The sequence below is a fragment of the Ovis aries genome, chromosome X (assembly GCF_016772045.2).
Source record: "Ovis aries strain OAR_USU_Benz2616 breed Rambouillet chromosome X, ARS-UI_Ramb_v3.0, whole genome shotgun sequence".
NCBI classification, from domain to species: Eukaryota; Metazoa; Chordata; class Mammalia; order Artiodactyla; family Bovidae; genus Ovis; species Ovis aries.
The window spans coordinates 4,350,783-4,366,345 of NC_056080.1; the positions used below are offsets into that span (position 1 = coordinate 4,350,783).

Here is a 15,563-nt window from a genome sequence, read left to right on the forward strand (position 1 = left end):
CCTTGCCAGGACTCAGTGGGGTCAGCCATTTTCATTTTATTATTATAATAATGTGTGATTGTATCCAGTTTCCATGGTACTTTCCATTTCCTGAAAGAATAAAGAGGTGGAATTGCCGTTTGTCTATTTTCTCTGTTAAGTGTCTCTGCAAGTCACTTGTTCATCACTGAGTGAATTATTTGTTTGTTTTCTATGAAGTTATTACGTTTTTCAACACATTCTGCACACGAGTCTCTTTTCAGATGGAGATATGCCAATAGATTTCCCCCATCGTTGCTGGCTTCTCTTGTGTTTCCTTAAGCTTGTCCCTCAAAGATGTAAATATTTTAATTGAGGCTTGATTATTCACGTTCTGTTCCCAGTGTGGGATCCTGGTTGGTATACATTCTAATCAGTAACAACCTAATCTTTAGTCAGAGATTATCCACCGCTTCACCTCTAGAGTCTTTCTTGCTTTTGCTCTTAAATGTAGGTCTATGAGTTTCTGCGTAAATTGTCAAGCATGGAGCAATGAAAGGATTGAGCTCTTGGTATCTTTTTTGCATGTGCGTTTCCAATTTCTCCAATAGTTTTCCCTATAAAATTATTATCTTCTTCTGAATCTCCTTTGCATCTGTATCCAAAATCTGTTTGTCTCTATATTCCCATCCCTTCCCCTAGAGCAGATTTCTTTGTGTTCTGGTTTGTGTTTACCCATTCTTGATTCATTTTGGGGGGGCAGTCTTAAAGACAGTTAGAACGGTAAAGCGTCTGTCTATAGTGCGGGAGACTCGGGTTCAATCCCTGGGTTGAGAACATCTGCTGGAGAAGGAAATGGCAATCCACTCGAGTACTATTGCCTGGAAAATCCCATGTTCAGAGGAGCCTGGGGGTCCAGGCTGGGAGTCCATAGGGTCGCAAAGAGTTGGACATGACTGAGCGACTTCACTTACTTACTAAAGACAGTTAGAACGTGAAGATCACATGCATGGCCTTCAACAAGTTTGTCTCAAAAGCAAAGCTTTCATGGTTCACAAGCTTGAGAAGATAGGATTTCTCATCAATTTATGGATATTCAAAAGTGAAAGTAATTCAGTCACATTCAGCTCTTTGTGACCCCATGGACTATAGAGTCCCTGGAATTCTCTAGGCCAGAATACTGGAGTGGGTAACCATTCTCTTCGCCATGGGATCTTCTTAACCCAAGAACTGAACCCAAGACTCCTGCACTGCAGGCAGATTCTTTGCCAGCTGAGGCACCAGGGAAGCCAGAGTAGTGTGTGTTTCATTTTACTGAGGGTGTCTGAAAGAGCAAGACATTAGTTTTGCTACGTTTTGGAGCCAAAACACATAACTGTTGAATAAATGCTGGCTGCAGATAAGGAAATGGAAACCTACTCCCGTGTTCTTGCCTGGAGAAATCCAGGGATGGAGGAGCCTGGTGGGGTACCGTCTATGGGGTCGCACAGAGTCAGACACAGTACTGAAGCGAGTTAGCAGCAGCAGTAGCAGCTTCATCCTTTCTGGGGCTATTAGGAGTCGCTCTCCACTCTTCCCCGGCAGCAATATTGGACACCTTCCAACCTGGCGGGCTCATCTGTCAGTGTCATGTCTGTTTGCCTTTTTATACAGCTCATGGGGTTCCCACAGCAATGATACTGGAGCGGTTGGCCACGCGCTCCTCCAGTGGGTCACGTTCTCTCGGAACTCTTCACTATGGTCTGTCCTGCCTTGGGTGGCCCTGCACGAAAAGTTTCATAGCTTCACTGAGTTATGCCAGCTCCTTCAGCACACAAGGCAGTGATCCAGGAGAGGGTATAGCTTAGTCGTCAACCACTACTGTTCCATTTTCTGTCAACAACTCCAGTTAATGGATACAAATATCTTGACCTTGGAGACCACAGTGTGGTTGTTACAAGCAATTAAATGCATCTAGCTTACAAAGAGCCCTGGCAAGGTGGGTGCCCGGTGCCTGATTTTGCCTTTCCTCTCACTCCTGCAGGATTTCAGGTGCACCCAGCCTTCCTTATCCTCAGAAGCCCATGACAGAAACATGGGCTGTCTAGGACTGCCCTAGTTGTCTAGTTATCTAGGACTGCCTCATCTTTCCTATCTCCTTTAAACATTTTTCCTGGTCTCTTTTCTGGTCCCACCAAAGAATACTCAAACTGTTTTTTTGTTTTTTGTTTTTTTCTTGCATGGGAGGTCCTCCAAAATCACTGCAGATGGTGACTGCAACCATGAAATAAAAAGACGCTTACTCCTTGAAAGAAAAGTTATGACCAACCTAGACAGCATATTAAAAAGCAGAGACATTACTTTGCCAGCAAAGGTCCATCTAGGCAGGGCTATTGTTTTTCCAGTGGTCATGTATGGATGTGAGAGTTGGACTATAAAGAAAGCTGAGTGCCGAAGAATTGGTGCTTTTGAACTGTGGTGTTGGAGAAGACACTTGAGAGTCCCTTGGATTGCAAGGAGATCCAAGCAGTCCATCCTAAGGACATGAGTCCTGGGTGTTCATTGGAAGGACTGATGCTGAAGCTGAAACTCCAGCCCTTTGGCCACCTGATGCAAAGAGCTGACTCTTTTGAAAAGACCCTGATGCTGGGAAAGATTGAAGGCATGAGGAGAAGGGGATGACAGAGGATGAGATTGTTGGATGGCATCACCGACTCAATGGACATGAGTTTTAGTAAACCCAGGGAGCTGGTGGTGGACAGGGAGGCCTAGAGTGCTGTAGTCCATGGGGTCGCAAAGAGATGGATAGGACTGAGTGCCTGAACTGAACAGAACTGTCTGGTCCAGTTGCATGATCTATTGGGTACCCATGATGCTATTTTCTTCCCATCAGTTGGCACCAATCAATGACTATTATTTTGAAAAATGTCTGATGAGGAACTTATATGCAGAGCTTTAGGTAATTCTGCATCTGCATCAGCATAAAGGCCTCTGCTTCTGAGGTTGAGCTGGATAGTAGCACCCCCTAGTTGGACACGAGAGACCCCGTGCATTGTAAACACCATCAGTGTTCTTTCTTTAGTAAACACTGTTCAGTTTTGTTGTATGTGTGTGTGTGCTCAGTTGATAAATTGCGTCTGACTCTTGTGACCCCATGGACAGTAGCCCACCAGGCTCCTCCGTCTGTGGGATTCACCTGGCAAGAATCCTGGAGCAGATTACCATTTCCTCCTCTGGGGCATCTTCTCGACCTAGGGATCAAAGTTTATCCTTGTGTCTCCTGCCTTAGTAGGTGTATTCTTTCCCACTGTGCCCCCTGGGAGACTGCAGGCTGCAAAATCCTTACCAGCCCCTGCAACCTCACAGCCGATGAACACTGCTTAACCCCATACTTGAGTTGTTCTCATGTGTTCCTCAGGACAGCTCAGATTCTTTTTGAAGTTGTCTGACTAAGCAATTCCATCTCTCCCGTGACATCTGATAGGAACCTTATGTCACCATATACAACTACCCTCTGTGGGTTTTTCTCTCTTCTCGGAAACACACTTGCAGAACTCACACCACATGTCCTAAACAGAGTTACCTCCTCCTTTGTTGTACAAAGGACGATTTTCTTCATAGTTGAATTTATGTGTTGTGCACATTGGCCAATGGAAGTTTGTTCACTACACATATATGCAGGAATGAATTTATTGATCAGATTAGGAATCCAGTAACATCCGGAAGAAGAGAGGACATTCCTAGTTGGAAACCCGTGGGTTCTGGGTCATGATTTCCTGGGAGAGAGGGAATGATGATTTCAAGGGAAAGGTCCATTATCTTCATACGTATGATTGGGACACATTCCTGCTTCGATGCTGCCGGTATTCTTCCTTCATTTTTTTCTTTGAGCCTGAAAGGAGAGTAAAAGGTTGTTGAGCTTTCTGGGGTTAATATGATATTGCCCAGAGGTGGAATTATAAAAGAAAAACCGTTTTTAATGGAAACAGTGTAGAAGTTTTCCTACGCGATTCATTCTGCAGAAGTTCATCTGTGTGTGTTTGCCCCTGTGTGGTTGCACAGAACTACCACCAGGTGAAATTAGTTGTGAGCAGTCTGGTATCAAGTCTTATGTTGAGAGGTACTACATTACGTATTCAGAGCTGTGAAATGTAGGAGATTGTAAACTAAGTGACTTCTGTAGGCTCATATTTCATCAGGGATGTGTAGTGGCTACCAAGTCGTTCCCAGTGGGATTCCCCAGCAATCATCGTAACTCACAGCTCAGGGCATCACACCACCCCCGTTGTCCTCAAAGCATCATTCTGTGGAGTCTAGACCATGTCAGTCTTTAGATATCTAATCCAAATACTTAAGGAAGTCTGAGCTTTTGGCCAGCGGCAATGTGAAATGTTCTGTCATCCCATTCTTCTTGAAAATTGATTTTTATTGATGTGTAGTTGATGCACAATGCTGTATTACAGGAACAGGAAAGTTGCTCAGTCATGTCCAACTCTTTGCGGCCCCATGGACTGTAGCCTACCAGGCTCCTCTGTCCATGGGCTTTTCCAGGCAATAGTACTGGAGTGGATTGCCATTTCCTTCTCCAGCGGATCTTCCTGACCCAGGGATCGAACCTGGGTCTCCCGCATTGTAGACAGATGCTTTATGTGGCATTAGTGTCATGTATAGAGGAAAGTAATTCATCTAAACATTTGTTGTTTCCGAGTCACTAAGGTGTGTCCCAAACTTTGCGTCCTATGGACTATATCTTGCCAGACTCCTCTGTTCATTGGATTTTCCAGGCAAGAATATTGGATGGGGTTTCCATTTCCTACTCCAAGGGGTCGTCCTGAGCCAGGGATAGAACCAGCCTCTCCTGTGTTTCCTGCATTGGCAGGCAGTTTCTTGACCTCTGAGTCACCTTGGAAACCCTCATTAATACATATGTGTGTGTGTGTGTGTGTGTTTGTGTGTGTGTGTAGGTAAATGTATACCTTTTTATCAATTCTTCTTCTTTTATGTTACTACAAGACATTGACTATAGTTCATTGTAGATCTTTTTAGTTTATTTTATATATTTTACTGGGTATCTGCTCATCTGAAACTCCTAATTTACCCTTTGGTAACCACTAATTTTCTCTATGTTTGAGAGTCTGATTCTGTTTTATGAATGGTTCGTGTGCATCATGCTTTAGACTCCACATAGAAGTGATAGCATATATTTGTGTTTCTCTTTCTGACTTAACTTCTCCCAGTAAGACCATCTCTAGGTCCTTCCACGTTGCTGCAAATGACAGTATTTCATTCTTTTTCATGACTGGGTAATATGACATTGCGTATGTATCCCATTCTTAAAGCAGTTAAAAATACCCTCCCGCCCCCCTTCCCCCAAAAAATGTTAACCTACAGAAAACAAACTCAGTGTTGCTACCTGTCACCTGTCTACTCACCCAACTGATGTTCTCTGTTCTTGTGGAGGACAGTTGTCTGTGAAAGAGAATGAATAAGGGGAAAGATGGCCACTGACATGCCTCTGTTTCCAAGGATTATTTCAAAGCAGCTTTTATAACAGATGTCTCTGCGAAAGGGAAATTTGATAGGAATGTCCTAGTGATGTGTTTTCATTTCCGATACCTGCTGTCCTCTGGGGCTTTACCTGTTTCGATGACATTTTCTATATTTTCATTTGGAATCCCCCTTTTACTGTTCAGCTCCTGATACTTCTGAAGTTCTTCTTGAGCGAAGCTGTCTCCTCTGCCTGGATTTCATAGCAAACAGGGCATAAGAGGTGTGCATGAGAATCCTTTATTGTTACAGAGAGTCACCTGGCTCCTACCTGTAGTGTCCAGTAAGACTCAGCAGCACCATTCTCTCCCCATCACCTAAACCCTGCTCTCCAGGTAGTGTTCCACAGACGTGCCTGAGTGTGCTCACAGGTCTTCCGGTTTCTCCATGGGGTGAAGTCCACATGGTTAACATGTTATCACGTTCCCATTCTCACAAGTACTGAGTGAGCTACAGATCATTCACCTGTGAGCTTAAGCTCACAGTGAGATGCAATACTTTGTGGTACACTGAAGAAGTTCATGGCGAGTCTGAGACTCAGAATTCTTTCCAACTCTAACTCTTCCTGCTCACTTTGTGTGCATTCTAGAATTCCATCCCTGGGGTTTTCATGAACCCTCATGCAATGAATGGAGAGGGGAATGATTCGGAATTATCAAAAGCACACTGACCCCCCAATGAGACGGTGCAGGACCTTACGTTCCTTGCCCCACCTCTGACATTTTCTGCCTGCCTTTTGTCTGTGAAAGATTTTAGTCAAAGAATACGTTTAATCAGAGAATTGAGGATGTAGATAGCAAAGGAAAACAGACAAAGGAGATGAAATAATGATAATGTAGTCATGAAGCAAAGACGAGGACTTGTGGTTCCTCTGCAAGGGCAGTAGATATTACTCTGGGTCATATCCTGCGAGCTGTCTTACAGACACTGAAACCCCCACCTAGTGGACAAGTTTACTACCTGATAACCAGACTGCAGCCACGACAGAAGCTGCCACGATTTAGAGAACTGACGTCCAGGAGATGGGAACATAGCGACCCTGGAACTGAAGATTAACTGTACCGAATACATCAAGATAATGCTGGTCACCCGCTCACGGCCAATTTCAAAACGACTGTCAGAGCTGACTGCTGTTTCTGCAAGAAGCCCCCTCCCTCTGTTTACAAGAGCTCCTGCCCCACTGGTTGCCAGTTGTGGGGTGGGGCAGTCAGCCTTTGGACAGAAGTCGACCCTCCCACTTTGTTTTCAGCATATGAATGAAAGCAGGCATTCCTTCCTACGAAGCTGGGCTCTTAGTTGGCTTTTGAAAGGCGGGCAGCAAGAACCCACATTTGGTAAAAACATCGCATGGCCCACTCAGGGATTCGTTCAGGCTTTGTCATCCTCAAATACGACACAGAACAGCCATCCACCTCCGATGCCCATATAGTAGCAGAAAGGATAACGGGATGTCAGAGAACCCAGGGGATTGCGCGATGGCAGAATGATTGACGTGCCTGTCCACACTTCCTCTGCGGAATTCAGTGTCATCGAGAGGTATTTGCAGAGCTTAGCGTTCAAGTTCGGGCAGTATTTTAAACATTGTGACAAAGAAGAAAGAGTTTGTTGTAGAGATGAATGCAGCCATGGCCGTGACCTGTGAGCCAGCTAAACTCAGACGTAAACCTTGGTTCTCTTTGGCATTAGGACCTGGCAACTCTGTTGTGTGATACTTGGTGAGAAACTCATGGAGCTTCCTGGAGTATTTCATTTGGAATCTGGGACAAGTGTATCTCATGTTTAAAAATGCCATCTGATAGAATTCCCAGTAGGTACATGTCCTCATTTTTCTCGTAGACAGACTTTCTATATCCCTGACTCATGTCACATGAAGTCTGAATTCTCTGTGTAAACACACGTCTGTTCTGGGCTTCTTCATATGGTGGGCTACGGTTAGTTGCTCAGTCCTATCTGACTCTGATCCCATGAACTCTTGCCTGCCAGTCTCCTCTGTCCATGGGGTTCTCCAGCCAAAAATACTGGAGTGGGTTCATATGCTCTCCCCCAGGGATTTCCTGACCCAGGGAGAGAATCCAAGTGCCCTACATTGCAGGTGAGTTCTTTCCTGTCTGAACAGCAGCGAAGCCATAATATAAAGTATCTGTGTACTTCTCACATTAGTATAAAAATGCTGATCATAGGAACACATCTACTTTGTACTGGATCAACTACAGTGTGTACCAACACCTTCAGTTATTTTTGTGATCTTCTCTCCATCATCATTTTCAAAATAAGTTACCACCATGTTGTCCGACACATAAGTCAACTGCAAAACATTGGTACCCGTGACTGTAACAGAAAAAGAAGAAATCAAGCCTCAATATGATCAACTTCTTTTCTTTTCATTTGACCGCGTCTTCTTCTTCACATGCTATCATCAGTCGTCCCTCGGACGGTGAACCTTGTCTCACTGACATTTCTAGCGGTGTGTTGCTGAAACCAGTTCAGACAGCTGGCGAACTAGGAAAACTTTCTCCACACCCCTTTCTTCTGAAGATGAAAGACTTCCAGCCTTCTAGACTCAGCAGTTGGTGGACGAGGCAACGTTTCTCATTGCAGCTGTAGTTAAGTGTTGAACCTCAGCCGTCTCATACCAGCTCACAAGCTCCAACTGTTAAATTTTCAAGAGTTTTGTGATCCAACATGGAGGTGCAGTCATGGTTAGAAAGGAATTCTAAGAATTTGAATGAATCATAGTACAATGAAAGTTAATGCCCAATCCAGAGTTATTTCCTAGGACAAGAGCTTAAAAAAAGAGGTACAAATGAGTCTATTGTGAAATGTTGGACATATACACTCTGCAGTGATTTCAGATTAGATCCTGTGGCTGTGTGTCCACAGTTGAAATTAGAAAAGATTCATCAGACAGAGATTAGAGTCCTCCGTTCTACATTTTTTCCATGAAAGTGAAATATATGGACACTTGATCACTTAATATATTACAATATTGATATTAATATTTGAGAATTATTTTCTGTTATTTTCAACTACAGAGATAGAATCTCTGTTAATACGGCTTTCAAATTATAGATTGATATGTGTATTTGAGAATTATTTCTCCTTATTTTAAGCTATAGAGATAGAAGTCTATGGTATAAAGTCCCTTTCAATTCTGTAAAATTAGTTTAAACTTTTGGGCTCTTATTTTAGCTGTTGTAATTTGGGGGGCTTTAAGTTAATCATGTTCTACTTACTAAACTTGCTAATGAAGAACCTTTAATATTTAAAGAATTTCTTTAGTTTTTGCAAATTTGATCGTGTAGGTCAAATGAAACAAAAAAAATTTTGAGAGAGTTGTTACAGTCCTAAGTAGGTTATCACACTTCTCCATGCCCAAGGAACATGAGGAGTCAGTGTTCTGGAGCTTTTTCTCAGAGACCATCAGTGGCCACATTCCAACCTTGCACCTCATCCTGGTGTTGTGGGACAGAATTGATTGCTGAAAAGTTAAATGGCTTTTCCAAGGTTGCATTGGTAATGAGTACAGGAAATAGTTCACCCATCCAGACATCTAGTTGTCTTGGATGAAACAGAGACTATCCATCTAAACATGTTCCATGGTTTTCTGGAAGACATCTCTTCTGAAAAGCTCAAACACTCACACTCTATGACATAAACATCTCCTTCTTGTCTCTTTAGCGCTTCTGTGAATAACTGGCATCTCCTGTCATCCCTGAAAACCAAACAGACAAGACATTCCTTCTGACTGTTCATTTCCCAGGGCTTGAGGACACCCTTCCGTGAATAGAGTTCACACACCCAACTTCACAGCCATGACTCACACCTCTCACTGCACATTGGAGACGGGACCCCATGTCAGAAATCAACAGACTGCTTGTTTTCAGCTGGGTCAGATTGTGCTTACTTGGCGTAAAATGTAAGGGAGGGGTATTTGCAGTCGTTGATACATTCAATCTGATGGTAGTAACACCTCAGCGGGCCCCCTTTCACAATCTTCTCCTTGTTATCTGCAGCTGCGTAAATGGTGTGCCACTCTCCTGTAACCTAACAAGGAAGGTGTCTGTTAACATCAGTCAATCTCTTTTCTGGTCCGCCACCAATACACAGCACTGTCTTGGTTCTGCATTTACCACAGATGAGAAGTACATTGAATCTTATTAAGCACAAGATTGGAAAAGGTCAGTTTTCATTCCAATCCCAAAGAGAGGCAGTGCCAAAGAATGCTCTAACTACTCCACAATTGAACTCATCTCACACGCTAGTAAAGTAATGCTTAAAATTCTCCAAGTCAGGATTCAGCAATACACGAACCATGGAATTTCAGATGTTCAAGCTAGTTTTAGAGAAGGCAGAGGAACCAGAGATCAAATTACCAACATCTGTTAGATCATCAAAAAAGCAAGAGAGTTCCAGAAAAACATCTATTTCTGCTTGATTGACTATACCAAAGCCTTTGACTTTGTGGATCCAAGAAACTGTGGAAAATTCTGAAAGAGATGGGAATAGCAGACCACCTAACCTGCCTCTTGAGAAACCTATATGCAGGTCAGGAAGCAACAGTTAGAACTGGACATGGAACAACAGACTGGTTCCAAATAGGAAAAGGAGTATGCCAAGGCTGTATATTGTCACCCTGCTTAATTAACTTATATGCAGAGTACATCATGAGAAACGCTGGGCTGGAAGAAGCACAAGCTGGAATCAAGATTGCCGGGAGCAATATTAATAACCTCAGATATGCAGATGACACCACCCTTATGGCAGAAAGTGAAGAAGCACTAAGGAGCCTCTTGATGAAGGTGAAAGAGGAGAGTGAAACCGTTGGCTTAAAGCTCAACATTCAGAAAACTAAGATAATGGCATCCGGTCCCATCACTTCATGGGAAATAGATGGAGAAACAGTGGAAACAGTGTCAGACTTTATTTTTTTGGCCACCTCATGTGAAGAGTTGACTCATTGGAAAAGACCCTGATGCTGGGAGGGATTGGGGGCAGGAGGAGAAGGGGACGACAGAGGATGAGGTGGCTGGATGGCATCACCGACTCGATGGACGTGAGTCTGAGTGAACTCCGGGAGTTGGTGATGGACAGGGAGGCCTGGCGTGCTGCAATTCATGGGGTCACAAAGAGTCGGACATGACTGAGCAACTGAACTGAACTGAACTGTGTTATTCCTTTCACACTGAAGAGGTCTCTTTAAGTTTATTTTCTAAAACTAAAGATGGTACTGTCCTGTTTAAGAAGATAAATATGTAGTATCTCTACAGGAATCAGTTTTCAGGGAATTCCTCCTAGGGGTCTCTGTTTTTTTATGTTGAAATTGTGGCATAGTTGATGTACAATTTTTTTGTTGTTGTTGTTACAGGTATACCGTATAGGTACTCATAATTGTATTTCTCCTTTTGAAGTTATAAAAATATTGGCTTTCCCCTCCTTTGTTGTACAATCTTTACTTTTCAATCTTTGTCCATTATTCATTTTATAAATAGTACTGTGTGCCTTATTCCACTCCTCCTGAGTGCGTGTTTCCGACTTCTTTCCCTCAGCATATTTATTTGAATAAACGTCTATATATTTTTATAGACTCCATTACCATTGCCCCTGCAAACTATTGTCAGGATATGTCCCATTTTTATCCATTCCAGTGTTGATGGATACGTGTTCATAGACAAGTCTTTGTAAGGAACTGACCGTGTTGTCTTGTGGGTAGAGACTTGGATGTGAAACTGCTCGATCTCAATGCCTTCTGATTTTCAACTTCTGCCAACAGGAGATGAGACTTTCCATTGCTCCATCCTTGCCAGGACTCAATATGGTCAGTTGTTTTCATTTCAGAGATTATAATAAGGGTGTGACTGTGTCCAGTTACAGTAGTAACTTTCATTTCCTGAATGAATAAAGTGGTGGGATTGCTGTGTGTCTATTTTCTCTGTTAAGTATCTCTGCAAATCATCTGTTCATTCCTGAGTGAATTATGTTTTTTTTTAAATTTTTAGGTTTTTAATATAGTCTGGATAGAGTCCCTTTTCAGATATAGATGTGCCAATATTTTTCCCCACTTGCTGGCTTCTCTTGTGCTTTCTTAAGGGTGTCTCTCAGAGATGTAAATATTTTGACTGAGGCTTAGTTACTAGCGTACTGTTCCCAGTGTGGGATCCTGGTTGGCATATATTCTAATCAGTAACCACCTAATGTTGGTCACAGAATATCTGCCTGTGTTTTGCCTCTAGAGTCTTTCTTGCTTTTGGTCTTACATACAGGTCTATGAGTCTCTCTGTGTCAGTTGTAAAACAAGGAGCAATGAGGGGGTCGAAGCTTGTTTTTCTTTTTTTTCTATTTGGCATATGAATTCACAATTTCTCCAAAAGTCTTCTCTGTATGATTATTATTTTCTACTGAATATCTTTTGTAGGTATTCAGCTCAGTTCAGTCACTCAGTCATGTCCGACTCTTTGTGACCCCATGAACCGCAGCATACCAGGTCTCCCTGTCCACCACCAACTCCTGGAGTCCACCCAAACTCCAGGTCCATTGAGTCGGTGATGCCATCCAGCCATCTCATCCTCTGTCATCCCCTTCTCAGCCTGCCATCAATCTTTCCCAGCATCAGGGTCTTTTTAAATGAGTCAGCTCTTCGCATGAGGTGGCCAAAGCATTGGAGTTTCAGCTTCAGCATCAGTCCTTCCAATGAACACCCAGAACTGATCTCCATTAGGATGGACTGGTTGGATCTCCTTGCAGTCCAAGGGACTCTCAAGAGTCTTCTCCAACACCACAATTTGTAAGCATATCCAAAATCTATTTGTATATTCCTGTCCCTTCCACAAGAGCAGATGTGTGTGTGTGTGTTGGTTTGTGTTTCCCCATTCTTGGTGCCTTTATTTTTGGCAAGGTTAAAGATAGTAGGAACATGAAGATCATATGACTAGCCTTCAACAAGTTTGTGTCCTAAACAAAGTGTTCATGGTTCAGAAGCTTGTGGAAATAGAATTTCTCATCCATTTATGGATCATTAGAATATTATATATTCTGTTGATTTTCACAAAGGATGTCTAAAATAGCAAGACATTAGTTTTGTTACATTTTGGAGCCAAAATAAATAATCACTGGGTAAATGCTGGCCACAGAGTCCTCAACATATGCCGATATCACATTAAAACTTAAGGCTTTAATTGACTGAAGTTCTACTGGTTTTTTTTTTTTCTCTCTTTTTGTATGCATTTTTCTGTTCAGTTGTAATTACCTGAAGACCTCCTATGGCTTAAAGAAAGATATAATGAACAGCATTTTGACTATGGAACTGAACTGAATAGTACTTCACACTTACATGTCAATCACTTAGAGCAGAAATTTAAGTGTTTTTAATCTCATATACACACAAACACACACACACGTACATGGGGTAGCTATGTGAGGAGACAGATGTGTTAGTTCTCTTGTTTCTTATGTCAATCAGCCATGTCATTTATTCTTTCACTCTTCCTTGCTACTCCTTAACCCCCTGCAAACTTCTAAGTGTTTGTACATCCACATTGGTTAAATGCAGTCCACTTGTCATATATCCCTATTCCCCAGGATTTGATATATCGTCAACTGGATAAAGATCCTTGAAAATAATTTTTTAACCACTCTGTATAATAGGCTCCAGTTTCATTTGCCTCATTAGAACTGATTCAAATGTATTCTTTTTAATGGCTGAGTAATACTCCATTGCGCATATGTACCACAGCTTTCTTATCCGTTCATCTGCTGATGGACATCTAGGTTGTTTCCATGTCCTGGCTATTCTAAACAGTGCTGCGATGAACATTGGGGTACACATGTCTCTTTCAACATTTCAATGTATGGCAAAACCGATACAGTATTGTAAAGCAAAATAAAGTGAAAATAAAAATTTAATGGTTCGTATGTCCTGCCTGGTTCGTAATGTTGCTTTCATTATTCAAACTGCAGCTTTTTCTCTTAGAAGTTTTAAGCTCTTGTAGTGGTGTGACTCGTGGTGACGGTTCTCTCTTCCGGGCTCTTTACCTCAAGCACAGCTGATGGAGTGCATGGGCTTGCTTGTTGTACAGCATGTGGAATCTTCCCAGATGAGGAATTCAATCTGTGTCCCCTGCATTGGCAGGCGGATTCTGAACCACTGGGCCCCTAGCGAAGTCCCTCTGCTCAGTTACTTTTTTCCTGTTTCTTAGTTTTGCTTCTTGTTTTAGGCTGCCTTGCTCGGGTGAGACCTAAGTGAGCATAGCTTCCTTCTTTCTGGGGCTATTAGCAGTTGTCCTCCACACCTTCCCAGTAGCGACACTGGACACCTTCCAACCTGGGGGACTCACGTTCAGTGTCATATCTCTTTGCCATTTGACGCAGCTCATGGGGATCTCACAGCAAGAATACTGGAGTGGTTTGACACTCTCCTCCTACAATATATCATGTTCTGTCAGAGCTCTTCACAGTGACACATTTGTCATTGGTGGCCCTACACGAAATGGCTCATAGCTTCACTGAGGCATGCAAGCCCCTTTAGCACACAAGGCAGTCATCCATGAAGGGAGTATAGCATAGACATCAATCAACATTTTTCTGGATTCTGTCAACAACTTGAGTCAAAGGACACCAATATCTTGACCTTGGAGAGCCGTGTGTGGTTGTAACGTGCATTCAAGGTGCGTGCAGCTTACAATGAGCCCTGGCAGGGAACGTGCCCAGTGCCCTGTTTTGTCTTCCCATTCACTCCACAGCCTTTCAGCTGCACGCAGCCTTCCATGTCCTCAGGAGCCTACCAGAGGTCTCCAGAGTGGTCTAGGACTGCCTAACCTTTCCCATCCCCCTTATACATTTTTCCTGGTCTCTTGTCTGTTCGAGGGGCATGACCTACATGATGCCAAATATTTTCCTTTTTTCAAATCAATTGGTACCATTCAATGAGTATTGCTTTGAAAAATGTCTGATGAGGAACTTTCACGCAGAACTTTAGGTAACTCTGCACCTGCAGCGAGGCCTCTGCTTCTGGGGTTTGAGCTGGAGAATAGCCCCCTTAGTCGGACACCACAGACCCCATGCTTTGTAAACACCATCAGTGCTCTTTCTTTAGTAAACACTGTTCACTTTTGTTGTATGTGTGTGTGTGTGTGCTCGGTTGATAAATAGTGTCTGATCTTGCGATCCCGACCCCATGAACTGTAGCCCACCAGGCTCCTCTGTCCATAGGATTCTCCAGGCAAGAACACTGCCATTTCCTCCTCCAGGGCCCTTCTTGACCTCGGGATTAACCTGTGTCTCCTGCAGCTCTTGCATTTGTAGGTATATTTTCTTTACCACTGCACCCCCAGGTAGCCCATGTGAGACTGCATGCAAAACCCTTTCCACCCCTGCAGCCCCACAGCGGATGAATGCTGCTTAACCCCAGAGCTGTGCTGTTTTCAGGGGCCACACTGAACAACTCAGATTCTGTTTGCAGTTGTCTTGACTAACCAATCCCGTCTCTCATGTGACATCAGGTTGGAATCTTATACTGCCATATACAACTACCATTGGTGGTATATTCACTCTTCTTTGAAGGACACTTGCATGATTCACACCATGCGTCCTGAGCAGAGTTATTTCCCCTTTCCTTGAACACTCGATTGAAATTACATGTTTTGTGCATTTCAAAATGTAGCACCTTTGTTCACTACACATTTGTGCTTTAATCGATTTATTGATCAGTTTAAGAATCCAGTAACATCAGCAAGAGCAGAGGACACTCATAGTTGGAAAGCTGTGGGTTCAGATTCTTGATTTCCTGGGAGAGAAGAAATGATGATGTCAAGGAAAAGGTCTATTATCTTCATCTGGATGATTGGGACACATTAGTGCTTCGGTGCTGCTCATATGCTTATTTCGTTTATTTCTTTAAACATGAAAAAAAAAAAGTAGCACTTGTTGAGCTGATTAGGAAGAACATGATGTTGGTGATAGCATGAAAGAGAAAAGAGAAGCAGTGGATGGTGGACCCAGTGGAGAATTTTCCCTGCACCTTTCACAGAAGTCCTTCTGTGAGTGGGGCCGTGAGGGATTATCCTACAAGACCCTTTTCACAGAAG

At 43.0% G+C, this 15,563-nt stretch overlaps 1 protein-coding gene across 1 annotated transcript in view; it reads right to left on the reverse strand.

The window, feature by feature from the left end:
• The window catches only part of LOC114111402 (allergen Bos d 2-like), a 74,144-nt gene that overhangs the window by 12,206 nt on the left and 46,375 nt on the right, over positions 1–15,563 (reverse strand). Inside the window, exons 2-4 of the mRNA XM_042241951.2 lie at positions 9,389–9,528; positions 9,126–9,196; positions 7,705–7,812 (exon numbers count right to left, since the gene is read on the reverse strand). Coding sequence (XP_042097885.1) covers positions 7,705–7,812; positions 9,126–9,196; positions 9,389–9,528 — 319 coding nt within the window. The remainder of the gene's footprint in view (positions 1–7,704; positions 7,813–9,125; positions 9,197–9,388; positions 9,529–15,563) is intronic.